Source organism: Alexandromys fortis, unplaced genomic scaffold (assembly GCF_014885135.2).
Source record: "Alexandromys fortis isolate MF-2015 unplaced genomic scaffold, M_Fortis_MF-2015_v1.1 scaffold_3, whole genome shotgun sequence".
NCBI classification, from domain to species: Eukaryota; Metazoa; Chordata; class Mammalia; order Rodentia; family Cricetidae; genus Alexandromys; species Alexandromys fortis.
In genome coordinates this window covers 16,830,241-16,856,509 of record NW_026067909.1, presented here as the reverse complement: position 1 = coordinate 16,856,509, position 26,269 = coordinate 16,830,241, and the positions used below count along the sequence as shown (strand labels likewise).

The 26,269-nt window shown below is 53.9% G+C and overlaps 1 protein-coding gene across 2 annotated transcripts; it reads left to right on the top strand.

Moving 5' to 3' along the window:
- The first annotated feature begins 6,678 nt into the window (after positions 1 to 6,678).
- Positions 6,679 to 22,560, top strand: Ccdc88b (coiled-coil domain containing 88B). Of its 2 annotated transcripts, XM_050137742.1 has the most exons (27): positions 6,680 to 7,409; positions 7,672 to 7,811; positions 7,966 to 8,080; positions 8,159 to 8,228; positions 8,315 to 8,373; positions 8,461 to 8,544; positions 9,114 to 9,257; positions 9,401 to 9,549; positions 9,676 to 9,757; positions 9,874 to 10,032; positions 10,559 to 10,705; positions 11,322 to 11,430; positions 11,582 to 11,718; positions 11,819 to 12,982; positions 16,691 to 16,818; positions 16,890 to 17,007; positions 17,265 to 17,360; positions 17,434 to 17,574; positions 18,019 to 18,275; positions 18,580 to 18,723; positions 18,890 to 19,076; positions 19,179 to 19,324; positions 19,524 to 19,622; positions 19,817 to 19,983; positions 20,439 to 20,645; positions 20,801 to 20,869; positions 22,397 to 22,560. In XM_050137742.1, the coding sequence occupies exons 1-27, from the start codon at positions 7,350 to 7,352 to the stop codon at positions 22,450 to 22,452; spliced, it is 4,434 nt and encodes a 1,477-aa protein (XP_049993699.1). In that variant the 5' UTR covers positions 6,680 to 7,349; the 3' UTR covers positions 22,453 to 22,560. The 2 variants fall into 2 exon arrangements, with proteins under 2 accessions (XP_049993700.1, XP_049993699.1); XM_050137743.1 differs by lacking the exons at positions 19,817 to 19,983; positions 20,801 to 20,869; positions 22,397 to 22,560 and having other exon boundaries at positions 6,679 to 7,409; positions 20,439 to 20,625.
- The last annotated feature ends 3,709 nt before the right edge of the window (positions 22,561 to 26,269 follow it).

Below are 26,269 nucleotides of genomic sequence, written 5' to 3'. Positions count from 1 at the left end.
GCCCCAAAGCCCAGGATTTTTTTTTTTTTGACAGCACTTCATGTAGCCCAGACTTGCTTCAAAGTCCTTCTATAGCTGAGGATGATCCTCCTTCCTCCTCCTCCTCGCAAGTCTTGGATCATAGGCATGTGCCATGACATTTGGTTTGATCTGACTTATCTAGTATTGGGAATGGTACCTGGGGCTTCCTGCACGGGAGGCAAATGGTCTCCTAACTCAGCTACATCCTCAGCCCTCTAGATTAAATTTGTACCTTCTCTACTTCTAGTATAAATTTTATGAATCAATCAAAATAAAATAATTAATTAAACTTTATTACATTTATTAATTTATTGTGTGTGTGTGTGTGTGTTGGTGAGAGGATGACTTATGAGAGGTGGCTCTTTCCTTTCACAAACTCAGATTGTGAGGCTTGGCCAACAGTGTCTCTGCCTGTTGAGGCATCCTTCTGGCCCTGTTTTTGTTTTCTGAGATAGGGCCTCACTGTAATGATGTGGGATGTCTTTCTGTATGTATGTTGCTTTTATTGGTTATTGAATAAAGCTGTTTCAGCCAATAGCTTAGCCGAGTAAGGGGGGGGATCTGCACCGAGATATATAGAGAGTAGAGTATATATAGAGTTATATAGAGAGTAGGCAGAGTCAAGGAGACAAATGCTGGAACCTTACCAGTAGGCTACAGCCTTGTGGTGATACATAGATTAACAGAAATGGGCTAATTTAAGATGTAAGAGCAGGGGCTGGAGAGATGGCTCAGAGGTTAAGAGCATTGCCTGCTCTTCCAAAGGTCCTGAGTTCAATTCCCAGCAACCACATGGTGGCTCACAACCATCTGTAATGGGGTCTGGTGGCCTCTTCTGCCCTGCAGGCATACACACAGAATATTGTTTACATAATAAATAAATAAATAAATATTTAAAAAAAAGATGTAAGAGCAGCTAGGACTATGTCTAAGCTATTGGCCAGGCATTGTTATAATTAATATAGTTTCTATGTGGTTATTTGGGTCTGAGCGGCTGGGAAACTGACGAGCAGTCTCTGGTTACACTTTACAGCTATGGCTAGTCTGGAACTTCTTATTTAGACTAGACTAAGCTTGCTTTGAACTTCTCTTGATCCCCCTGCCTCTTCCTCCTAAGAGCTGGCATGAGCTACCAGGCCTACTATTATTTTTTTTTTTGAGGGGGGCAGAGTCTCTATAGACCTGGCTGCCCTAGAACTCACAGAGATCCACCTGCCTTTCCTGAGATTTAATGTGCTACCATGCCCAGTAGATTTTTTTAAAGATAAGTTTTATTATGTAGCCAAGGCTAGTCTCAAACTTACCATCCCTCTCAGCCTCCTGAATGGTGGGGTTACAGGTGTGAGACCCCATGCTGAACTGAGGAGTTAGTTTCATTGAAAAGGAACTGATCAAGAAAGACCTCTGAGAAAGCCGGTTCTTGTGCCATTGTCGTTCGTAGTACAAGATGCAAATGTGTCCAACATCCATCAGCGGTAGACGAACGAAGCCAGGTGACGGTGCACACCTTTAATCCCAGCACTCAGGAGGCAGAGGCAGGTGGATCTCTGAATTTGAAGCCAGCCTGGTCTATAGAGCAAGGTCCAGGACAGCCAAGGCTACACAGAGAAACCCTGTCTCGAAAAACAAACACACAAAAACAGGAGACTAAGTGGAGAAGAGACAGCAGAAGCCCAGAGCTGTGAGTTCTTAAAATATCAAGTCTGGGCTGGGCTAAAAAGTGTTAAAAAAAAAAAAAAAAAACCAGAGCTTTAGTGGCCTGTGCCTGTGACCAGGACCTGGAAAAATGAGACAGGAGGATTGCAAATTTGCAGGCAATCTGGATGACACAAGTGGTACCTTGACAGCAAACGAGCAAGCAAACAAAAACGTCATAGTGGTTCATACCTGTAATCCTGGTGCTTGGAAAGTCTGAGTCTCAAGACATCACAAGTTTGAGGCTAGCCTGGGCTCTGCGGTAAATTTCAGGCCAGCCAATCAAACGAGTTTGGGAACTTGAGTTTGAATCACCAGAACCCACGTAATGACCAGATGTGGGGCCTGTGCATCTGCAGTCCTGGAGTTCTGAGGAGATGGAAGGCTGACACAGGAGACTCTCTGGAAGCTATGGGCCACATACCCTGGACAGTGGTGGTGGTGCACGCCTTTAATCCTAGCACTCAGAGGCGGAGGCAGGCAGATCTCTGTGAGTTCCAGGACAGCCAGGACTATTTCACAGAGAAACCCTGTCTCAAAAAACCAGGCTGGCCTCAAACTCACAAAGATCTGTTTGCCTTTACTTTCCAAGTTCTGGAATTAAAGTCATGAACCACCATGCCTGGCTCCCTGAAAAGAAAGACAAGAGATCTTGGCTGCCTGGGGCTGCAGCTCAGACTAGTTCAGTGCTACTGTTTGCTTAGCATGTGTGACGGCATGCACCCCTCCCAGCACCACCAGAGAAACAAGGCTGTAAAGCCCTGTGAAGCAAAGTAGAAGGCACACGGCCACTGAGGTCCTCAGAAAGCAGACAAAAGTGTACCAGTGACTATCTCTAGCTAGGGCAGTGGGAGTGATGGATGATGGACATTTGAGTTTCTCTTTGTCCTTCTTTTATTTTCAAGATAGGGTTTCCTCTGTGTAGCCCTGGCTGTCCTGGAACTCACTTTGTAGACCAGGCTGGCCTTAAACTCAGAGATCCACCTGCCTCAATGCACCCTAGCCGTGGGCAGTGCTGGACCTTACTGCTTAGCCTGCTCAGACTGGCCTCTGACTTACCATAAGCTTCCAGACTCAGTTGTCCCAAGTCCTGGGATTACAGCTGTGAGCCACTATGTCCTTTTATTTACCTATTTATTTTGACAGGGTCCAGATTGTGTTTCAAAATATTTTTTCCACTGTGTGAAGATGTGATTAATAAGGACCTGAATGGCCAGTAGCTAGGCAGGAGAGAATAGGCGGAACTCAAGACCAATCTAGGTGCACTAGAGATGCCAGCTCTGAGACGTGGAGGAAGTGAGACGTACAGAATGAAAGAGAGGTAAGAAGTCATGTGGCAAAAGGTAGATTAATAAAAGCAGGGTAAGGTATAAGAGCTCGTTGGGAAGAAGCCTAAGCCAAAGGCCAAGCTTTCATAGTTAATAAGAAGTCTCCATGTCATTATGCGGGTGCTGGCGGTCCCAAAAAGAGTCCAGCAAAAAACTTGCTACAAGATTGGCTACAACTTCCTAGCCCTGCCTCAGCTTTCTAAGTTCCAGTTCCAGTCAGGTGCCACTAAAGCCCTGCTTTTTAAACATTTATTGTCTCATGCATGGGTCTATGGCTGTGATAAAAAGCCACTACCAAAAGCAAACCTGGGGAGAAAAGGGTTTATTTCATCTTACCATTTATAGCTCACCATCCAGGGTAGTCAGGGTAGGATTCCAAGGCAGGGCCTTGGAGGCAGGAACTGAAACAGGGGCCATAAAGGAATGCAGCTTGCTTGTTCATCCTGCTACTTAGAGCACACAGGCCCAGATGAGGCACTGCCCACACTGGGCTGGGCCTTCCCACATCAATCATCATAGAGAAAATGCACCAGAGGCTTACCTATAGGCCAGCTTAGTGGGGACATTGTCTGAGTTGAGGGTCCCTCTTCCCATATAACTCTAATTGGTGTCAAATAGACATAAAACTGGTCAGCAAAATCATGCATATGCATATGAAAATGTTTAAAGGAAGACTCAAGCCAGGGACCCTGGCCAGCCTCCCGACATGAATTCTCTGTATTTAATTCTGGGAATCACAGGACGTCTGTGCCAATGGATTGTGGGCCTCACTGCCCATCCTGCCTTACCTGACTCAGCAGTCTGAGGACAGACAGAGGTGCAGACAGTTTTATCTAAATGAAGGAAGTAAGAGCAATTGGACACGGTCCTTGCCTCAGGGCGCAGGAAGGGTGTGACTCAGAGTTGAGCAACCCAGGGCCTTCCCTCTGCCGCAGTGGAGGTGAGCAGCAGTCACCGGTTCTGGCTGACTGTGAAGGACCTTCTCGGCCAGTGTGGCGGTACCTCCAGGAATCCTTGGACTGAAAGTGTTGGAGGAGGCAAGATTCAAGTCGACAACCCCTGGAAAGTGTTACTAGGAAGGCCCAAGGCACAGCTGGGTCATTCAACAACTTCTTGTCTGAGCCCCCTTGTGAATGTGTTTCAAGGACAAGCCTCTCTCCTAGTCTTGCGTGACTTCCCACTGCCTGTCACCCCAGCTTGCCTTGACTTGATGTCCCTAGTTCCTTATTCTCTGGCCATGCTGCCCTATTCCAGTTGGTCTCTTACCAATTTAATAGCTGTATGACCTTAGGCAGGTTTCTTAAGCCTCTGTGCCTTGGGTTTTTTTCCCTCTTTGCAAAATGAGAAATATTCCATAGTTTTTATTTCACAGAGGAGTCCTGTAGTGATATTTTGTTTGTGTTTTAACAAATAAAGCTTGTCTGAAGATCAGAGAACAGAGCTAAACCACCAGAGGCCAGAGAGTGTTAGCGCACTTTTAATCCCAGGATTTGAGAAGCAGAGGCAGGTTAGCCTTGGGATCCCACGCCTTTAATCCCAGATAGCTAGGTGAAGACAGGAGTGATATGGCTGGACGAAGAGAGGAATATAGGCAAGAGGAGACAGGAGCTCAGTGCAGTCTGAGGCAGTAGTCTGAGCATCTGTCAGTCCGAGGTTGCAGTCTAGGCAGTCAGTCTGAGGATGCAGTCTGAGGACCGGATCGCCGCTTTGGTCTGAGCATTGGTAGAGATAAGAACTCTAGTGGCTGCCGCTCTGCTTCTCTGATCCTTCAGCTTTCACCCCCTGATAGCTGACTCCGAGTTTTTATTATTAAGACCAATTAGAATTTGTGCTAGAATCCAGTCCAGCTATGTGAAGCCTGTGTTTGCTATAATTCACATTATTTGTATTTACTGCTTTAATTTTGGGTCACATTTGTGGGGCCCACATGCCACCATGAGTGTGGAGATCAGGACAGCTTGCAGGAGCTGGTTCTTTCCCACTGTGTAGGTCCTGGCAATTGAAATTCCAGGCTTCCTGAGCCATCTCCCCTGCCCTTAGACGAAGAGGCTGACATGCCATCTCCTGAGTGCTGGGACTCCAGGCCTGCACCACCACACCTCCATTGCTGGTACTATTACCTCATATCATATCAACTCTAAGATGTCATCAAGTGTAAAAAAAAATGCCACTGGGAGCTAGAGAGATGGCTCAGAGGTTAAGAGCATTGCCTGCTCTTCCAAAGGTCCTGAGTTCAGTTCCCAGCAACCACATGGTGGCTCACAACCATCTGTAATGAGGTCTGGTGCCCTCTTCTGGCCTGCAGGCATACACGCAGACAGAATATTGTATATATAATAAATAAATATTTAAAAAAAATGCCACCAAGGAGAAAGTTAACCATGCCCCAGGCTCTTCCTCACTAGGATGTTTCTGTATTTCCCAGGAGACCCGCTTCCTGATTAGATGCAGGCTCACATCACCTAAACTTCCCATGCACACGCGCAGGGGATGACAGCACGGAGACAATGGGTGAGCGCAGTGGCAGAGTTCCCGTGGCCAGGCCTGCGACCCCTTCTGTTCTGAGTCCTTATGTCTGTATTTCCTGGCTGCTTCCCACTCGGGGACGTGCAGAATACTCCACAGAGCTGCACTTCAAACAGGTCGCACCAGCGGGGGGGGGGGGGGGGGGGGGGGGGGGGGGGGGGGCTTGGGAACCAGACTTCTCTGCTGGGATGCGGGAGTAACTCAGATCATCAGGTCCCTCCTGAGGGCGCTCCCACCATTTGCAGGGCATCAGGGTCCTCTTCTAAGTGGCTCACACCTCCTCTCCAGAAACCGCTGCTGCTGAGCCTGGAAGTGTGGGCTTGTGCCTGCAATGACAGCTCGGGCAGGACTGAAGCCAGCTGAAGGGCAACAGCACCTTGCCACCTGACTTCAGAAATGCCGCTCGTGGCGAACAAGACGTGAATAGTTCCTGATCTCTGCATCCGGTTGCCTCCGAGCAATCGTGCATTGATTCCTTGAACATCTCCCCTCTCAGCAGGCTGTGAACTCAGCACGAATCTCCTACCTCCTCAGGAAGGGCTTCCCCGATTGGACTGGGAAAGCACTTAGTAGGGCTACAATGTCATATTTCGTGTGACTATTATCACCATAATTTTTAATTTATTTTTGAGGCAGGGTCTCTTTAAATAGCCCTGATGGTCCTGGAACTCACTGTGTAGGCTTTGAACTCACAGAGATCCACCTGCCTCTGCCTCCCAAGTGATGGGATTAAAGGTGTGCCCCCAGGCCCAGCATCATCATTATTTGGGGAGACAGTCTCCCACTAAGTTGGTTTAGCTGGTCTAGAATTCCCTGTAGGTAGTCCAGGATGCTCTTGACCTCCTGATTCTCCTGCCTCCACCTCCCACGTGCTGGAATTACAGGGGTGTATCACCACATCTGGTTTATAAGATGCTAGGGATTGAAGGTATCATTGAGCAGGCACTTGACCAAGCGAGCCACATCTCTGTGCTGTGTTGCTTCCCTTTAAGGCGTTTACAGGTGGGACAGTCGGGCGGTGGTTTCCTGGCCACTCGGGAGGCAAAGGCAGGTGGATCTCTGTGAGTTCGAGGCCAACCTGGTCTACAAGAGCTAGGACCAGGCCCCAAAGCTAGAGAGAAATCTTATCTCAAAAAAAACAAAACAAAACAACCCCCCCAAAACAAAAACATTTGGGGAACTGAGGCTGGCAACTGAGGTTCCTGGCCACAGCCATTTCTCAGTGTAGTATATGCTAAGCATAGCTGGGTCAGTGTCCACTCTTGCTGGCTGGGACAGGTAGCACCTGCAGCAGGCGTCAGGGTATGAGATGAATTGCCACAAGGCTCAAGGGAAGAAGGAGATGTGGCTCTACACTCAGACTCCATGACAAAGCCAGAGCCTCTTTAGTGACCACAGAGTGCCAGGCTGAGGTCACCTTCTCTCGCCTAGAGAGGAAAGGACTCCCTATCATTGCCACGGAGTCTGGAACCCCATAGGCCTCCACTCATCTAGTCTTATCTGAGACCCAGGAAGATTCTCTGTGTGTGTGTGTGTGTGTCTGTCTGTCTCTGTGTGTGCCTGTGTGTGTCTGTGTGTGTGTGTGTGTGTGTGTGCGCGTGCGTGCGTGTGTGTGTGTGCCGCTGAGGCAAGACACGTAGCCCGGCAGAACCCCGGAAGAAGGAAGCTGTACAGGGTCTGTGGCTGGGCCCCTGGGATCCCCCAGCCAGGGACTTCCTCTTCCTCTCAGAGCAGGTGTAGCTGCCACAGCGTGACAGGGACTACACCCTGACCCCCAACATGGAGGGGGCCAAGGGGCCTAGACTCAAAGACTTCCTGAGTGGGAGTCTGGCCACCTGGGTGAGGATCAGGTGGGAGGGCTGGGCGAGGAAGTGAGTGTCAGCACAGGCTGGGGTGGGTGGGGGGCGGTGGCTGGGATGTGTAGAGTCTAGTGGGCGGAGGAGAGTGAGGTGGGGAGAGTCTAGGATCTGGGACCAGAGGCACTGGGGGCAGCGGTGAGGAGGGGGATCCTGTGCTGGGGCAGATCAGGGGCTCAGGACGGATTTACTGGTTGCTGGGAGTTTCCACCTCTTCATCCAACCTCTCCTGTTTGGCCCGACAGGCGCTGGGACTGGCTGGGCTGGTGGGGGAGGCAGAGGAATCAGCGGAGACAGAGGAGGAGGATAAGGGGCCTCTTTGTACAGAGAAGAGATTCCAGCAGCTGAGTGATGGGGCCTTACTCCTTCGGGTGCTGGGCATCATGTAAGTGACATGGGGGCGGGGGGAGGCGGGTCTGAGTGGAAGGGGGGAGGCGGGTCTGAGGGGAGGTGGCAGCGGAATGGTGGGAGGAGCCTGGGGGTGGAGGGTAAGGCCTGGGGGTGGGTGGGTCCTCACTCATGTTCCGGGGTGGCCACAGTGCTCCTAGTTCCCGAGGAGGAGGTCTTCGGATGATCAGGGGCCATGATGGTCCTGCGGCCTGTCGGATGTGGAACCTCCATCATCTGTGGGGACGACTGAGAGATTTCTATCAGGTAAGGCACTGGGGAGACCCGACAAGGAGCCTGGCAAGCCCTTGTGAAGGTGGCTTTCTTATTGTTGGCCTGTTCTAGGAGGAACTGCAGCTGCTGATCCTGTCACCGCCCCCAGACCTCCAGACATTGGGGTTTGACCCCCTTTCAGGTGCTGTCTCCTCAGGTGGTGTTGCCTTCTGCCCTCTGTCCCTGCCCCATGCCCCTCCTTAACCCCTTGTGGCTTGTGCCCAGCAGAAGAGGCAGTGGACGAGCTGGAAGGCATCCTTCGGCTGTTGTTGGGGGCCTCAGTGCAGGTGAGGAGGGAAGGGGGAACAGAATGGAGTTTGGACAGAAGGAGGGAGCCCTCTGTGTACCAGCTTTGGTCCTCCTGTCTACCGCAGTGTGAACACCGGGAGCTCTTCATCCGTCATATCCGGGGCCTTAGTCTTGATGTCCAGAGCGAGCTGGCCGCTGTAATCCAAGAGGTACTGATGCAGTCTAGAAGTGATACAGTCTAGGGGTCCTGGTTGGGTTCATTTTCTCTGCTAGTTAAAGAATTACAGGTAGGAAAGATCAGAAGGGCACCAGGTGGCAGCAGAGAAAAAGGCGTTTATTGGGGTGAGCGAACACACGCAGCAGGACACACAGAGAAAAGCCCGGGGCTCTACAGCCTCTGAGGAGTCCTGCTCCCCTACTTTAGGGCTGGTGATCTGAAGACCGATGGGGTAGCTGACTGGTCAGAACCTGTTGTGCGGCATGCCCTGATCAGGCCTTGCTGAGTCAGAACATCAGCAGGGGCCTGCTGGTGGGAGGCAAAAACTGCCAGGCTTTTGTCTCCAATCAGGAGGCTGAGGAAGAAGATGGCTAGTTTGGAAATTTGCCACCACCTTTATTACCTAGTCATGCCTCCTCTCCCAGTCTGTCTGCCTACCGGGGGTCTGTCTGACTCCTTGGTCTGTCAGTACTGTGGTGGGTGGCATGTGGGACTATCACGACCACTGAAGTGACCCTCACCACCCTTCTCCTTCTGATGTATTGTTCTCTATGCTCTCAGGTGACCCAGCCTGGCGCTGGTGTGGTACTGGCTCTGGCTGGACCAGAGTCTGGAGAGCTGGTGGCTGTGGAGCTGGAGATGCAGTTACGGAACCTGATGGGGACGATGTCCAGGCTGGTGCGAGAGCGTGATCTGGAGGCACAGGTAGGGGACAGGCAACAGTCACGTGGAGCTGAGCAGGGGGTGGGGTTCGGAGCCAGTCACAACCACGAGTGATTCTGTCGGGACTGGAAGGCTTACATGCAGAGGTTTTGGAAGGCGCCTCTTGACCTTTGCCTTCCCTCCAGCGGTTGGCTGAACTGCTTCTGGAGCGGGAGCCAGCCCGCTTGCCGTTGCCAGAAGCTCCTGCTAATGCTTCTGCGGAGGGTCCCTCGCACCATCTGGCTTTGCAGCTGACCAACGCCAAGGCCCAGCTGAGACGACTGCGGCAGGAGGTGTGAGTGTCTGTAGGCTGGGGAAGGGGGTCAATGGGACCCGGATGGGCCTCCAGCCTTGGGGGCGCGATAGGGCCCAGGTGCGGGTTTGCGGCTAGCAGACACTCTCCATCACTGCATCCCTTCAGGGAGGAGAAGGCGGAGCTGCTGCTGGACTCCCAAGCAGAGGTGCAGGGCTTGGAAGCTGAAATTCGAAGGCTCCGCCAGGAGGTGCACTCCAATGTCCCCCACCACTGTCCCCTCCCCATCGCGGCCCCATTTCTCCCAGCAGTCCCTCACCTCTGTCCCGTGGCTGGCTGATCCTAGTTCCATACCATTTGGCCCAGGCCCAGGCACTGTCCGGACAAGCCAAACGCGCCGAGCTCTACCGCGAGGAGGCAGAGGCGCTGCGCGAGCGGGTCGGCCGCCTGCCACGCCTGCAGGAGGAGCTGCGGCGCTGTCGTGAGAGGCTGCAGGCCGCGGAAGTCTTCAAGGGCCGGCTGGAGGTGAGGTGGGGTCGGGGCTGTGGGCGGAGCACGCTGGGGGCGTGATCTGGAGGCGGGGCGTGCAGGAGGAGTCTAGCCAAGGGAGGAGTGGGTCCAACTTTTGTTGGGGAGACCTTGCTAGCAAGGAGAAATGGGTGAGTATAAGGCAGTTGGAGTCTGAGATAAACCCTTTAGGATGGGCGTGTGGAAGGGGGAAGAGGAGGAGACTGTGGAAGGGCAGGTTTTGAAGGATGGGGCCGTGTGACACTGAGGAGTCTGCAGTGAGACCCTAACAAGAAGGGGTGCTGATTAGGGTGGTCTGCAGGGATGTGGCCTTGGAAGGAGGTTCTGGAGGGGGTACGGGAGGGTGGGTCAGGAGCTTGGGAAGGGTACCTGGGGAGACCCTGGAGAGAGCTGCAGATGGAGGGAAGAGGTAGGAAAAGGAGGCAGGGTCCGAGGCCGTCTCTGGAGAAGGAATTGAGAACTGCAGGTGTTGAAGAGCATAGGGATTGCCGCTCACCACGGAACCTCCCTGCTTTCCTACCAGGAGGAGCGGGTGCTTTCTGGGGCCCTGGAGGCCTCCAAGGCCATGCTAGAGGAACAACTGGAGGTGGCCCGGGAGCGCTCGGCCAGGCTGCATGAGACCCAGCGGGAGAACCTGCTGCTGCGCACGAGGCTGGGCGAGGCCCATGCGGTGAGCTAGGTTGACCTGAATCTCTGCGCGTTGTCCCTGTTCTCCCATGACCCCAGTGATGCTCAGCTGTTGAAATAAGAGCGGCGGGGCTGCGTCTCCAACACCCCGGCCGCTTGGCTAGCTCATGCCCAAAATAACAACACACAAACTGTATTCATTTAAGAACTGCTTGGCCCATGAACTCTAACCCTTACAGGCTAATTCTCGCACCTGGACTAGCCCATTTCTAATGATGTTTGTAAGCACCCCAAGGTGCGCTTACCGGGAAAATTCTAGCCTCCATCCATCGTTGCGTCTACCCAGGAGAGCTGAGCATGGCGTCTCTGCTCCAGCAGAGTTGTCGGGTCTCATCAGGAGCAGAGCAGAGTCTGACCTCACTTCCTCTTCCGCCCAGAATTCTATTCTGTTTACTCCTCCCATCTATGTTCTAAGCTGAGGCCAAGCAGTTGGTTTATTATAAGTTAACCAATGAAATCAACAGATTGATATATGACACTCCCACATCACTCAGCTTTTCTCGAAGTGGTTCCTGTAGCTTGTTGGGACACCCAGACTTGCACATTTGGCCTGGGCCAAATGAAGAAGGCTGCCCTGACCCCATTCCTCCACACCCCAGGAGCTGGACTCTCTGCGGCATCAGCTGGAGCAGCTGGTAGAAGAAAATGTGGAGCTGGAGCTGGAGCTTCAGAGGGGCCTGGAGCCACCCCCGAGCTCCCCTGGGGAGGGTGAGTGGGGTCTAGGGGTAGGGGTGAGGTCTGGGGTGGAGGCAGATTACGAGTGGGGAGGACTTGTTTTCATGGCCTTACTAGGTCTCTGAGAGGCGTGGATGGGGAGTCAGGGAGGGTGGGTAGGGTCCTGACTTGACCACACCCCCAGCTTCCCTACCAGGAACAGCACCCTCACTGCAAGATGAGGTGCGGGAAGCGGAGGCTGGGCGGCTGAGGACAGTGGAGCGGGAGAATCGGGAGCTTCGAGGCCTGCTGCAGATGCTCCAGGAGCAGCTCGGCAGTCAGGTTGGTCCCTCCAGCGTCCTTATCCTTGCTGGTTACCACCCTGACGACCCCTATCCAAATGCTCCCCTATACTGGCTCTCTCTCTCTCATATGTCCTCAGCACCCTCTGCTGGAGGAGCAGAGCAAGGACTCCGTGCTGGCTGTGCTCAATGGGGCTTCCCCAATTCCCCTGACCCCAGATCACAGCCTTGAAAACTGGGCTTGCCAGAGGGGAGATGAGGGCTCTGACTCCTTGGACCCAGCTTCCTCAGCGTCAGACTCTGACATCACAAGGTCACCTGAGTGTCCCCAGGCTCCTGATTCACACCCGGGGGCGATGGAGAGTTCTTTCAAGATGATTTCTCGGGATCCCCAGACCTCAGCCCTAACTCCTCAAGAATCAGACACTACTGTGGAGACACATGGATCTCCGGAGAAGACCAGCCACAGAGTCTCACTCCATGGCCCCACTGTCTTGGCCCCACCACTGGGTCCAGAGATTAGAACTGAGGTGCAGGAGTTTTTAGGAGAGACTGGAAGCAGGGAGGCTCTCCAAGGGGAATTGGTGCCTGAGGCCCAGGTCCCAAAACAGGAGAGCCCTCAGTGCAGGCCCAGATCTCCAGAGTTCAAACTCCTGGAGCCACTGAAGGATCAGGAGCCGCTGGATCAGGAGGGGCTAGAACTGTCCAAGCATCAGACAGAGACAGGAGGGCAAGAACAGAGGCCCAAGGGGATGGTCAGCACACTAGTCCCTCAGAAACCGCTGCAGACATCCGAAGAGGCTCCTGATGCCTGGTCCAGGGAGGAGTCAGTCCTAGGAGAGACCCTGGCCAGTGCTGTCCCAGAAGAGCAGGCCCTCAGAGAGGAGGTGGCACAATTAAGAAGGGAGGTTGTGGACCTTGAGGCTAAACTACAAGCCCAGGCCCAAAGACTGGAGGCCCGAAGTGCAGAGGCTATCTGCCTCTCTGAGGAGCTGGCCCAAGCACGCAGAGCAGAGGCTGAGGCGCACCAGGAGGCAGAGACCCAGGCTCGGGAGCAGGCCCGTCTGCGTGAAGCCCTGGACACAGCTAGCCTGGAGCTGGAAGCTGCATCACGAGAGCGTGAGGCACTGGCAGAGGCACTAGCAGCAGCAGGTCGTGAGCGAAGGCAGTGGGAACGTGAGGGGCCCAGGCTGCGGGCTCAAGCTGAGGCCGCTGAGCAGCAGGTGCAGACTCTGGAGAGCCAGGTCCGTAGTCACCTGGAGGAGGCCGAGAGGGAGCATCTGGAGAAACAAGCCCTCAGGGAGGTATGTTGGGTACGGCAGTGGGTCAGGGATGTACATTGTGGGTTCCTTCACGGTACTGAGATGGGACGGAAGGTAGGAAGCCCAGGCCACTGTTGATGCTGCAGGATGCAGCTGATGGTTAGTCCTTGATGGGGTAGGCTACAGGAGGGACTCACACTGCCAGTCTGTGGTCTATCCTGCACTCAGTTGTGATAGCCTCTGCCCTTTTGCCCTGCCCCCCCTCCTGTATAAAACAAAGATGTGCCTTGCAGCCCTCATAGTCTGGCAGACCGGGATAATTGTGGCAAGCTCTTGGCTTATACCTGGCCAAGGCCTGCTGTAAGTGACCGAACAGTGGTTCCTTAGAAGCTGGATACGGGGTCCATTTTGTAGAGAGCTTGCCTGGCATACACAAAGCCTCAGGTCAACATAAACTAGACATGGTGGCCCTCGGGTCCACGTAAACTAGGCATGGTGACCCTCGGGTCCACGTAAACTAGACATGGTGGCCCTCAGGCCCACGTGAACTAGGCACCATGGCCCTCGGGTCCACGTGAACTAGGCACAGTGACACACACATGTCTCTCAGCACTCAGGACAAGAAGGCAGAAGGATTAGAAGTTCAAGGTCATTGTTCTAGTTTGCTTTTCTGTTGCTGTGTTAAGCACCATGACAAAAAAAAAAAGCCAGTTCGGTAAGAAAGGTCTTATTTTGTCTATCATGAAGAAAGTCAGGGCAAGAACTCAGAGCCAGAACCTGGAGGCAGGAACTGAATGAAGCAGAGGCTGTGAAGGGGCCCTGCTTATTATTGGCTTCTCTTCATAACTTACTCACTTTTTTTTTCGAGACAGGGTTTCTCTGTAGCTTTGGAGCCTGTCCTGGAACTCACTCTGTAGACCAGGCTGGCCTCGAACTCACAGAGATCTGCCTGTCTCTGCCCCCTGAATGCTGGGATTAAAGGCGAGTACCACCACCGCCCGCTGCTTACTCACTTTTCCTATAACTCGGGACAATCTGTCCAGGGACAGCAACAGTCACAGTGGGCTGGGTTCTCCCACATTAATCGTTAACCATGAAAATGCCTCACAGACTTCCTACAGATAATCTGACAGAGGCATTTTCTCAGCTGAGGCTCCTGATCTCAGATGAGTGACTTGTGTTAGGCTGACAGCACAGACATCCTTGACTATATGATGAATTGAAGGCTAGCCTGGGCTACATGAGACTCTGTCCAGAGAGAAAACAAAAACATTTACTAGAGATGAAGCGCCCGCAGAGTACCCAGGAGGGTGTGGAATGCCTGTCTGGGTGGGAGGGGCTTCCAGGGAAGGTCACCAAGATTCCACTTACTGCTGAAAGATTAAGAGCTTTGATGAGGAGGGGCGAAGACTTGAAGGCATTGGAGATGCTGGGGGACCCAGAAAATGTCACAGCAGTGGCATGGGAAGCCTCAGGGGTTGAGTTTGAGGAGGGTCACCTTGGTGGATGGGAACCTGAGCCCCTCATGAGGCAGTGGGAGTGGTAGCCATGGCAGGCAAGGCAGACAGGAGCACAGGGCCAGCGATGGAGGGGAGAGAATGTCTAGGAAGACTTTCATTCATTTATCCATTCACACACTTTGTGAGGTCAGCCAAAGCTCTGTACCAGGTCGTCGTGTGCTCAGCAGTGACCAGGTGGGGGGAGACAGGACAGTGCAGGGAAACATGGGTCCATGCTGGACACACCAGGGAAGGCTTCCCGGAGGAGGCAGGGAGGAGCAGATCCCAGTGTGAGTTAGAGATGTCAGGAGAGGTAAGGCTGAGCAGGAATTAAGCCGGGGTCTTGTTGGGCATGGTGGACGCTTCCTTCTGTGCTGAGGGAGAAGCCAGGGCTTTTTGTGAGTGAATGGTACCTCTGGAGGCTGGAGACCAAAATGGTCAGTCCCCATTGGGATGCGAAGCCAAGGGGGAACTGTGGGCTGGGAACTGGGTGCCCCAGTGTGAGCAATTTCCAGTTCCGTCCCAGGGCACAGGCAAGACACTGAGGCTCAGACGAAGAATACCTTGCATCGGCCCCTCCCAGGGGTGAGGATGGGGAGCGGGATTGGGGGGGCTGGTTGACACAAGGTGGGCACTGCCCAGGGTAGCTATGGGGGTGATACATGGGGGAGTGAGAACTGATGCGCATGAGCCAATGAAGAGAGAGCCTCTCTCTCTGGGGTACATACTGCAGGATGGGACCTGGAGATCTGTCAGTAAAGAACTGCATGGTGTCTCAGCTGTGCCCGCCCCCTCCCCCCCCCGCCATCGTCAGCTTGGAGCAGGTTACTTCGGAGTGTCATGTTCCTCATCTCTAAAGTGGAAACAAAGCTGCCTGCCCCTCCTGTGGTGGTGCATGCCTGCAGTCCTGCCCTTGGGAGGCGGAGGCAGGAGGATTGAGAGTTAGAGGCCAGTCTGAGCTGTATAGCAGAGCCGCTGAGGCTAAAGAGGGGGCTAGATGGGGTAGTGCACACCTTTAATCCCAGCACTCGGGAGGCAGAGGCAGGCGGATCTCTGTGAGTTCAAGGCCAGCCTGGTCTACAAGAGCTAGTTCGAGGACAGCTAGGGCTGGTGGGGCTATAGCCAGAACAGGGAATGGGCAGAGCCCGTTGGTCTCCACTGCATCTGCACTACAATTCTCTTACCTATAGCAGTGCCAGGGCCCTAGTTGCCAGCCAGGCAGCAAGGCCTTATGGGAATTATAATTTTCTCCTCCTCCTTCCCTCCCTCCCCCGAGACAGGGTTTCTCTGTGTAGCGCTGGCTGTCCTGGAACTCATTCTGTAGGCCAATCTGGCTTTGAACTCAGAGATCCGCCTGCCTCTGCCTCCCAAGTCCTGGTTATAGGAGTGTGCCGCCACCACCCACCTGAATTGTGGGTTTTCACCCTGATGCCATGCCCACAGCTGTTGGGAACAGCAGTGCCCAGCGAGGACGTACAGAGTTGTTAGCTAGGATGATGGCTCAACAGCAGTCTTGGTTTCAGAGGCCGGGTGTGGCCAGGGGCTGGTACACTCACCTTTGTTTAGCTTCATCTTCTAGGGTCCCCAGGAGTCAGAATGGTTTGGCCTCCCTCCCCTCCCTTGGAATGTTGTGGCCCAACTGCCAAATGCCATAGCCCTGACCCGACCTCTATGGCCCTGCACTGTGGTTACACCCGAGACCCCGAGTTCCTGTTCTGACTGCTCTCAGTAGCCAGCCCTCTGTGGTGGAGGGGGTTCTGCAGGCCTTTCTCCATTGAGCCCCTGCACATGGCTGGCATGGCAGCTCGCGGGGCTCCTCAGCCTCCTGAGTCCATGAGAAACTATGGGGTTAAAGAGGTGAAGCCACCTACATACTGTGCATCTCAGGGGCTGCGTTCACACCCTGCCAGAGTTAGGGGCCACGTCTTTCATATCCATCCTGCAAGGCCACTGCACCCCACTTGCAGGTCTTTTAGCCTAGACCTCATTATGTAGCCCAGGCTGGCCTTAGCTTTGCAGTCATCTTCCTGCCTCAGCTTCCTGAGAGCTGGTGTTACAGATGTGAACCACCATGCCCACCAGATGGGAACACAGAGATCCAAAGGATTAAAGACATTTGCCAGGGTAACAGAGCAAGGCAGAGCAGGAAAACCCCTTCTCAGTCCCGTCTCTAGCTCTCCTCTGTCTTTAAGGGACAGGTATGTTCCCCATTTTCATCCCCATCTGCTGAGCCTGCCCTGCCTGCCCTCAGGAGCTAGAGAAGGCCATGGTACGGGGCCAGGAGCTGGGGGCCCGGCTGGAGCATCTGCAGCGAGAGCTGGAACAGGCAGCCTTGGAGCGCCAGGAGTTCCTTCGGGAGCAGGAGAGCCAGCACCAGAGGTGGGCACAGTGGTTGGGGACAGGAAGGGACAGGGAAGTAAGGACTGGGTGTTCAAGGTTTTTCCTGGTAGGTACCAGGGCCTGGAGCAGCGGCTGGAAGCTGAGCTGCAGGCAGCAGCCACCAGTAAGGAGGAAGCATTGATGGAGCTCAAGGCCCGATCCCTGAAGCTGGAGGAGGAGCTGATTCAGGTAAGGTTGTCCTGGGAACTGAGGTGCCAGCCCCTTGCCGCAACCTGGGAGTGGACAACAGGGCTGCCAGGACTCAGGTCTTTGCTCTGGATTGGTGGCTAGCTGCTCACCTCATATGCTGGTGGGGCTGTTTCCTCCATTCCTTAAGTGGATGGAGCCTCTTCTTGGGGTGACTGCTCTGCTTTTTCTTGGGCTCCAATACTCCCCTATGAATGCGAGGCACCTGTTACCTGTGTCCCTGGACCTTGTCCCTGCAGCTGCGACAGAACCCTGTGGGGCTGGCGACAGAGGTGAGAGCTGAGCCTCGGACTGTGGAGACCCAGAGTGGCCGGCTCATCGAGGTGGAGCGAAGTGTGAGTTGATAGAGCAGACTGCCCAGGGGATGGGAGGACTGGCCACTTAGCCATCGACACCCTTTTCTGGCAGAATGCCACACTGGCGGCCGAGAAGGCGGCTCTGCAGGGGCAGCTGCAGCACCTGGAGGGGCAGCTAGGGAGCCTGCAGGGCCGGGCACAGGAGCTCCTGCTACAGAGCCAGCGGGCACAGGAACACAGCAGCCGCCTGCAGGTGGGTGGCAGCCCGGGTCCATCGTCCCCTCCCCATTTGTGTCGTTTTGGGCCCTTTCCCATACTCTAGTCCGCTGCCCCACCTGTTTCCACAGAACTTGTCCTCTGACCTCAGCTGTCCCAGTCTGCCTTCCCCATCTGTCCCCATCTCCGTCCCCGTCACCTCACCCTCTCAGCCTTTTGCCATCCTAGCCGCTAGCCTTCACTGCCTTCCCTACTCTCTACCCATTGTTCCCATCCCTGAGTCCGGCCTCTTGTATGGCCCAGCTTTTCCATGCCACCATGATGCCTCTCTACCGCCTTTAACCTCTTTCTGTCCTTCAGCTGTCCCTCCGCTTCCTCCATAGCTTGACCTGTCCTCTGCCCTCTGGTCTCAGGTCATGCCCCTTATTCCTTCTGGGCGGGGTGCCTACTGCCCTGGTTCTGCCCATTTGCTTCACCCTAGGCTGAAAAGTCTATGATGGAGATGCAGGGCCAGGAGTTGCACAGGAAGTTGGGGGTGCTAGAAGAGGAGGTGCGGGCAGCAAGACGGGCCCAGGAGGAGACTCGTGGGCAGCAGCAGGCTCTGCTTCGAGATCATGAGGCCCTGGCCCAGCTGCAGCGGAGACAAGAGACGGAGCTGGAGGGACTGCTGGGACGGCACCGAGATCTCAAGGCCAATATGCGCGCGCTGGAGCTGGCCCACCGCGAGCTGCAGGGCCGGTGAGACTCCCCAAGTGCCACTTCTCTCCCTGGCATGGCCACTTGCCTGTCTCCCTCATTAGGTCTGACCCAGTGGGCAATTCCATCCTTTGCATATCTACCCTATTGCTGATCTTTTTGGGGTGTGGGCTCCCCGACTTTGAGGCTAGGAACGGTAGCACCTGGCATGCGGTTCTGCTTTTGGGGGCTTTGCTGGGGTGTAGTGCTTATGCTTAGGAAGTGTCAGATTTCCTGACCGCCACAATGCAGTGCCTACTTGCCAAGGCTGAAGTCCACTGCAGCCCTTTTGGCCTTGTCCATATAGGCATGAGCAGTTGCAGGCCCAGAGGGCCAGTGTGGAAGCACAAGAAGTGGCCTTACTGGCAGAGCGTGAGCGCCTGATGCAGGATGGGCAAAGGCAGCGGGGCCTGGAGGAGGAGCTGCGGAGACTTCAGAATGAGCACGACAGGTACCAGCTCTGGTTCAGGCCTGCCTCCCACTCCCCATATCAGCATTCCCGCAGGCGACGTGGGTTGGGGTGGGTTAGTCACTGCCCACTGTGTGTTCTGCTTCGCCTCCTCTCCGTGGGTGTGGCCCTCCTGTCTCTTGGAGAGCAGTAGTCTTTGCTTCCAAAGAGCTCAGAAGCTACTGGCTGAGGTGTCTCGCGAGCGAGGGGAGCTCCAGGGTGAACGTGGGGAACTGCGGGGCCGCCTGGCGAGGCTGGAACTGGAGCGGGCACAGCTGGAGATGCAGAGCCAGCAGCTGCGTGAGTCCAACCAGCAGCTGGACCTGAGCGCCTGTCGGCTGACAACACAGTGCGAGGTGTGACGCAGTGTTAGGGCCGCCCAGGGAGGCCAAGGCAGGCAAGCCAAGCTGGGACAGTCTCGAGCCAGGTATTCATCCTGGCCTTGCTGCTGCCCGCAGCTGCTGACCCAGCTTCGCAGCGCCCAGGAGGAAGAGAACAGGCAGCTGCTAGCTGAGGTACAAGCCCTGAGCCGGGAGAACCGAGAGCTACTGGAGCGCAGTCTGGAGAGTCGCGACCATCTGCAGCGAGAGCAGCGAGAATACCTGTGAGCATGCGCGGGACCAGGGCCACGCCCTCTGGTCCTTCAGGGAGCAAACCCCCCACCCCCACCCCCGCCCAGGTCCTAGGAAAAGAAACCAGGCATAGGGGAGTTTTACCTGCAAAGTGGTTGCCCTGGGTTACACCTGTTTCTGCCAGGGCTTTGCCAGGATTTCTGTGAACCCATTCTCTCCTCTTTCTACCAGGGACCAGCTTAATGCTTTACGCCGGGAGAAGCAGAAGCTGGTGGAGAAGATCATGGACCAGTACCGCGTCCTGGAACCCGGGCCCCTGCCCCGCACCAAGTGAGGCCCCACCTTCTGGAATGGGATCCTGCTAACCTTTGCCCCGTCCTATCTCTGACCCCCAGTTCCCTAAATACCAGACTGGGATGCAGGTCTTAGTGAGGGTTTTCCTGGCCCTTCTCATCCCCTGACACAACTCTCCTTTCCCTCCTTCTCCTGTTCCCTTATCCCTTCTTATGCCCTCTTGCCCCCAGGAAGGGCAGCTGGCTGGCAGACAAGGTGAAGCGGCTGATTCGGCCACGGCGGGAGGGGGCCCTCCATGGGGGGCCACGCCTGGGGGCCGATGGGGCTGGCAGCACGGAGAGCCTGGGGGGCCCCCTGGAGACGGAGCTCCCTGAGGGCAGGGAGGCAGATGGGACAGGTGGGTTTGAGGGCCTGGTGACCAGGATCTCCCATCTTTGGCATCTCTTTACTATCTGGCCTGCACATTTGCCTCCGAGACTTCCTGCTACCTGCCTTGATGATGTTGGCTGCTCTGTCTCTGGGCCTGCGGAGTCTCCTGTCTGTCTCCTCCCCATTTCTACACAACCCACACCAAGCCTAAGACCTCATAGCGGCAGGGCACATTAGGGAAGGGTCATATCCTTGTTGGTACAAAAGGAACCTGAGGACCAGATAGTGGGAGGTGCTTTGCCTGTGGCCACACAGTGAGCTGTGAGCCAGCAACACATTGGCTAGGCTTTTCTGCCAGCTCCCTTCTTTCCTACATTCTGCTCCTCTTTCTGCCCTGTGTAGCTTCACTCACTGGTTCTCTGTTTGACTGGCCTCTCCCTGTACATTGATGACACCCAACCCCTCCACATATGCCTCTCACAGGGTCCTTGTCACCGGCACCCATGCGCCGTGCCCAGAGTTCTCTCTGCTTGGGAGATGAGACCCTGGCAGGTGGACAGCGGCGGAGACTCAGCTCCCGGTTCCCTGTCGGGCGAAGCTCTGAGTCATTCAGTCCAGGGGACACCCCAAGGCAGCGATTCCGACAGCGCAGGCCAGGCCCCCTGGGGGCACCCAGTGCCCATAGCAAAGGTGAGATATAGAGTCCCTGAATATGAGCCCCCATCATCCTCCAGTGGACCCTGCCCCTTTGGGGAGGAGATTCATTCCTGTTAGTCTCTGTGCCCTGTGTGCCTCACCCACCACTGCCTGGCACCATGGCCCAGTGGCTACCTTTTGATTCCCAGGATCTGGTGTGGAATGGGATGGCTCCATTAAGACCCTCCCGGAACATGAAACAGATGCCAGTCGAGAGGGTGAGTTGGGGGTCCCTGGCAAGTCTTATCACCAATTCTCTCTTCTGATGGGGAAGGATCCCTTACCACACCCCAGATGGTGCACTCCTGGGGATATGGCAGAGAGCATTTTGGTGTAGGGAGACAGACAGTAAACACTGCCTGAAAATACCCTACAGCAGCGTGCGCTGATAGCGATACAGTGTGAACAGGGCATACCCACTGTCTACAACAGCCCGCGCTAATAGCAATACAGAGTGAACAGGGCATACCCACTGTCTACAACAGCCCGCGCTGATAGCGATACAGAGTGAACAGGGCATGTATGGCACATGCCGGTCATCCCAGGAGCTGGGAGGCTGAGGTAGAAGGATTGAAAGGTCAAGCCCAGCCTAGGCTCTATGACAAGATCCTGTCTTAAATGGGGGGGGGGGGAGAACTACGTTCTTGTGAGCTACGTGTGTATTTTTTCTTCCTTTTTAGCAGAAAACAAAGAGAGATAGGTACAAGGCTTTTAATGGCATGACTCATTTAACTCCGTCTGCCTAGACAATTACCACTTTCAATGTGTACTCAGTGCAAAAAATTACAAATGAGATTTTCTTTTTAAAATTATTTTACTTGTTTGCTATTAGGATGAAAGAAAAAATTATTTTACTTTTTGAGACAGAGTCTCACTGTGCAGCCTGGCTGGTCTTACTATATGGCACGTAGTTTGAAGCCAGGCTCAGACTCGAAAATATCTGCCTGTCTTTGCCCCATGAGTGCTAGGGTTACAGGCATGATCCACCATGTCCAGTTCAAGACTTTCCTTTCTTTTCTAGGTTAGCATTCAACTCATTCTCCTGCCTCTACCTACCCTGCGCCTGCCTATGCCTTACTATTTTCTTTGTTCTTTTGACACAGTCTTGTTATATAGCCCAAGATGGTCCAGAATTCACTGTGTAGCCCAGGCTGGCCACAAATGTGTGGCAATCCTCCTGCCTCAACTTTCTCAGTTCTGGGATAAAGGTTGTGTGTCACCACACTCATTATTTTTTTCATACGAAGTTTGTTTTTTTTTTTTTAAATATTTATTTATTATGTATACAATATTCTGTCTGTGTGTATGCCTGAAGACCAGAAGAGGGCGTCAGACCTCTTTACAGATGGTTGTGAGCCACCATGTGGTTGCTGGGAATTGAACTCAGGACCTTTGGAAGAGCAGGCAATGCTCTTAACCACTGAGCCATCTCTCCAGCCCTCATACGAAGTTTTTAAAGCTTTTCACATGTAGGCATATAACAGTGTGGGCATGTTAGCAGTACTATAGCACTGGGGAAGAAGTAAGTGTGTGTGTGTGTGTGTGTGTACAGGCTGGGATTTGAAGGAGGGAGCTGGCTGGGGACAGGTTTCAGAGAGGAGCTGAAGTTTAGGGACAGCCTGGAGGCAGAAAGGAGCACGGGGTGGAGGGATAGCCGGTGGGCAGATGGCCCAGGGTCCCCTGGGCCGCCTTGACTGCTGGGCATCTTCCTGGAGAGGAAGCCTGAGCCCAGCTTTTCTCTCTAGCCCTCCAGGAGCAGAAACCGGAGAAACATCCCCTTACCCCTTCCCTCAGCCAGTGACGCTGAGGTGACAGGAGGCTTAGGAGAGCAGCCTCCTCCTCATTGCACCATTGGTGGGTCTCCCAGGCAACCCAAGTGCCGTGGTACCCAGGGATCTCGGAAAGAGTCCTTGAACAGAGAGGCCTGGACTCCCAGGCCCCCCACAACCTGTACTGGGGCCCTGCAAAGGAACTGGGATAAGTCTGTAGGCAGGGACTACTGGTCCCAACAGGTCGCTCATGTCCGGGGCTCTTGCTGTGCCACACAGCCACCATTTAGGAGACGATCTCTAGGGGATGCCCCAGCTGAAGGAGGCTGGCAAGAGTGGGCAAGAGAGCCCTGTGCCCGGTCTAGATGGGACGTCAAGGCTCATTCCCTGGGGACAAGCTGGGCTGATATCTAAGCCTTGCTGGGGACATGCGGGAGAGGAAAATAAAGCTATAATACCTTGAATCTGGGCTCTGTGTCTGCTGGCTGCCTCTGGGAGCCTGGAGTGCTGGGGATTCCTATCAGTGGGCTTCTGTAGCCAGGGAGCCATGCCTGGACCAGTTAGCAAAAGGAATTATAGTGTGGCCACTTGAACTCGCCAAAACCTGAATGTGCTGTCCAGGTGGGTAGGTGGGCAGGGTCTGGGTTGGTACTCAACAATGAAAGGGACCCAGGATCTAGGAAGTGGGACATGGTGACCTTGGTTGACTCTGACCCCGCGTCTCAGGGTACCTCTTCTCTCTCTATGTCTTCCAACCTCATCTTTCCCCCCACTCCTTTGGGGTTGAGCCTCTGCCTCAGGGAGCTCACAGTGTCACAAGCGGTGCTTTCTAAGAGGTCATGCTATGTCTCTGACCCGAGTCCCAAGCATGATGACTGGGAAGAGAAGCTGTCACAGCTAGCTCCAGTTGTCCACCTGACACCTGCGAAGAGGAAACTCAACTGAGGAATTGCCGCCATTAGATTGCTTTATGGGCATGTCTATGAAGGCATTTTCTTGATTGCTTGCTGATGTAGGAGGGCCCAGTGCACCCGTGACACATTCCTAGGCAGGTGAGCCTGGGCTATACAAAAAAGCTAGCAGAGGGGCTAGAGACATGGCTCAATGGTTAAGAGCACGTGCTGGTCTTCTGGAAGACACAAGTTCGGTTTCCACTAGCACACTGGGCAGCTCACAGCTGTCTATTACCCCAGCTCTAGGGAATGAATGCTTCTAGCCATCTCACGTGCACATACCCACACGTAGACATACACATGACATGTAATTAAACATAATAAAAAATAAACCTTAAAGAAAATAAGAGCTAGTCGAGCAAGTCAAAGGGAGCAAGCCAACAAGCAGTGTTCCTCCATTGCTCTACCTCAGTTCCAACCTCTGCGTTCCTGCCCTGGCTTCCATTACAGGAGGACGGAAACCTGTAAGCCAGATAAACTGTCTCTTCCCCAAGGTGTTTTTGTCATAGAACAGAGAAGCAAACTACTATAAAAGTTGGTACCTGGAATGTGGGGTACGGCTGTGATGGATCTGGCCATCTGGCTTTTATGCTTTGGGTTGCCTTGTGGGACGAAGGCAGAGGATTTTGGAACTTTGAGCAGGAAAAGCTGCTGAGTGCTCAGCTTAGAGACCTGTTGTGGGGACTCAGACGACCGTTGAGAGCAACGCAGACAGTGGAAGTGAAACCTTTGCCCTATTGGGGCAATGGATGTTTGTTAGCTAGGGCTGAAAAATCAGAGGCAAAGTCTTCTGGGAAGTGTTTCTCAGGGTGGCCACACAGAAGCCATGGCCTAGTAGGGGCCAAGGCTACATTGCAAGCTCTCAGCAGAACTTGGCAAACCGTGTGTCTTCCACTTGGTATTGGTTTTGAAGGCACGAAAGTGTCATGGGGAACAGCTGAGGTCTGGTACCATGTGGCAGGGTCAGGGTCCCTGAAGAGAGGCCAGGAGGCCATGGGTGAAGGTGCAGTCTCAGTCACAGTGGGAACCTCAGATTATAGGGGACATGAGTGTGAGGTGTGTGCCGAGGATGGCAGCAGCTGTAGAAAGGAGCGACTTCAGCCTGCAGGACAAGCAGTGTGTGCTGCGGACGGCAGACCACAAATACTGAACCCTAAGATGCAGGCTTTGAGATCAGTACTGGATGTTGGACTTTGCTTGATATTGGATTTTCAAGACAGAGTTTCTCTGTAGCTTTGGAGCCTGTCTTGTAGCTCTCTTGTAGACCAGGTTGGCCTTGAATTCACAGAGATCCATCTACCTCTGCCTCCCCAGTGCTAGCTAGGATTAAAGGTGTGTGCCACCACCGCCCGGCTGGTTCTTCCCTTTTGAAATAAGAAACTATGTAACTATTTTGGATTTTACAGTAGCCCACATTTAAGAGACTGGATTTTTTTTTTTAAAGATAACTTCGACTATCAAGGTACTATAATTTTTTGTTTGTTTGTTTTGTTTTTTTTTGAGACAGGGTTTCTCCATCCTGCTCTGTAGAACAGGCTGGCCTGGAACACAGAAATCTGCCTGCCTCAGCCTCCTGAGTGCTGGGATTAAAGGCGTGTGCCATTGTCCGGTTGGACTGTCTTTCATATTGTGATATTAACATGAGATCTTGGGAACAAACAAGAAAGGAAAGGTTATGCTTAAATGGGGATGTGCTTGGGTGCCACAGTTGACAAGGGCTGGAATATCACAGTTCACTTGTCAAGCTTGACACCTAGGAAGAGAGAAGGAACTCATAGCCGAGGAATTGCCTCCATCAGATGGACCTATGGGCGTGTCTTCAGAGGCATTTTCTTGGTTGCTAAGTGATGTAGGCGGGGCCCAGTTCTCTGCGGGTGGTACATCCCTTGATAGGTGGGCTTGGGTTGTATAATAAAGCTAGCTGATGAGGGGAAGGGATGCAAGCCAGTGAACAGTGTTCCTCCATGGTCTCTGCTTCTGTTCTCGTCTCCAGGTTCCAGCCTTGAGTTCCGAGTATGGACTATAACCTGTAAACCAAATAACTCTCCCTTCCCCAAGTTGCTTTGGGTCAGAGTGTTTTATCTCAGCAAACTAGTACAGGGACAATTAGGTTGGGTGGCAGGATGTGAGTCAGGGCACCTGAGGCTGCCCAGGGAGGGTGGGGCGCCCTGGGAAAGGTGGAGCTGGGTCCTTGAGCAATCAGCCCTGCAGGCTCCCTCTTTAATTTTTTTGAAATTGCATTTATTTTATATAATGTCCTTTGCTTGTATTGTATGTGGGTGAGGCATATAAATCTAAGGACAGCTTGGGGAAGTCAGTTCTCTCCTTCTACCATGTGGGAACCAGGCATCCAACTCAGATGGTCTCCTTTGGGGCAAAAGCACCTTTACCAATGAAAAGTGGCTTTCTGTTTTTGAAGCGTACTCTCAAGACCTCTCCCACCCATTGCCTGCCCAGCATCAAGAGCCTAGGACTCCAGTGTCCCAGGGAATATAAAGATCTCTGCTGTATTTGCTGAGGTTAAGGTGTGGTCCTAAAGAAGGAGGTCGGCTATGATTTGTGTCAAGTGACTAAAAGGGGCAGAAGAGGCATGGCTGCCACGTGGGAGGGAGGGCTCTCAGAGCCCGGGTGGGCAGCCCTCCCAAAATCATGAGACATAAACCTCTGGTGCCCTTCACGTCCTGCTGGGCAGACACCTGGCTTGGAGGCTTGCTTATCCCAGCAGAGGCCAGGTGTCATCCAAAGACCCTGCACGACTCTCGTTGGTCCCGGGGCTGGGGAGACCCTGCCACCCACTCTAGCTGCCCACCCACAGCCCCGCTCCGTCACGTTCCAGCCGCCTGACTCAGGACGCGTGGGGCGGGGAGCCGGGAGGCGGTGCCGGCGCCCGCTCGGC

Excerpts from the sequence above, each read along its gene's own strand:
- Ccdc88b (XM_050137742.1), top strand. The coding sequence starts at position 7,350 with ATGGAGGGGGCCAAGGGGCCTAGACTCAAAGACTTCCTGAGTGGGAGT. Across the intron at positions 7,410-7,671 it reads GTGGGAGTCTGGCCACCTGG|GCGCTGGGACTGGCTGGGCT; the intron begins GTGAGGATCAGG and ends TTGGCCCGACAG. Across the intron at positions 12,983-16,690 it reads AGAAACAAGCCCTCAGGGAG|GAGCTAGAGAAGGCCATGGT; the intron begins GTATGTTGGGTA and ends GCCTGCCCTCAG.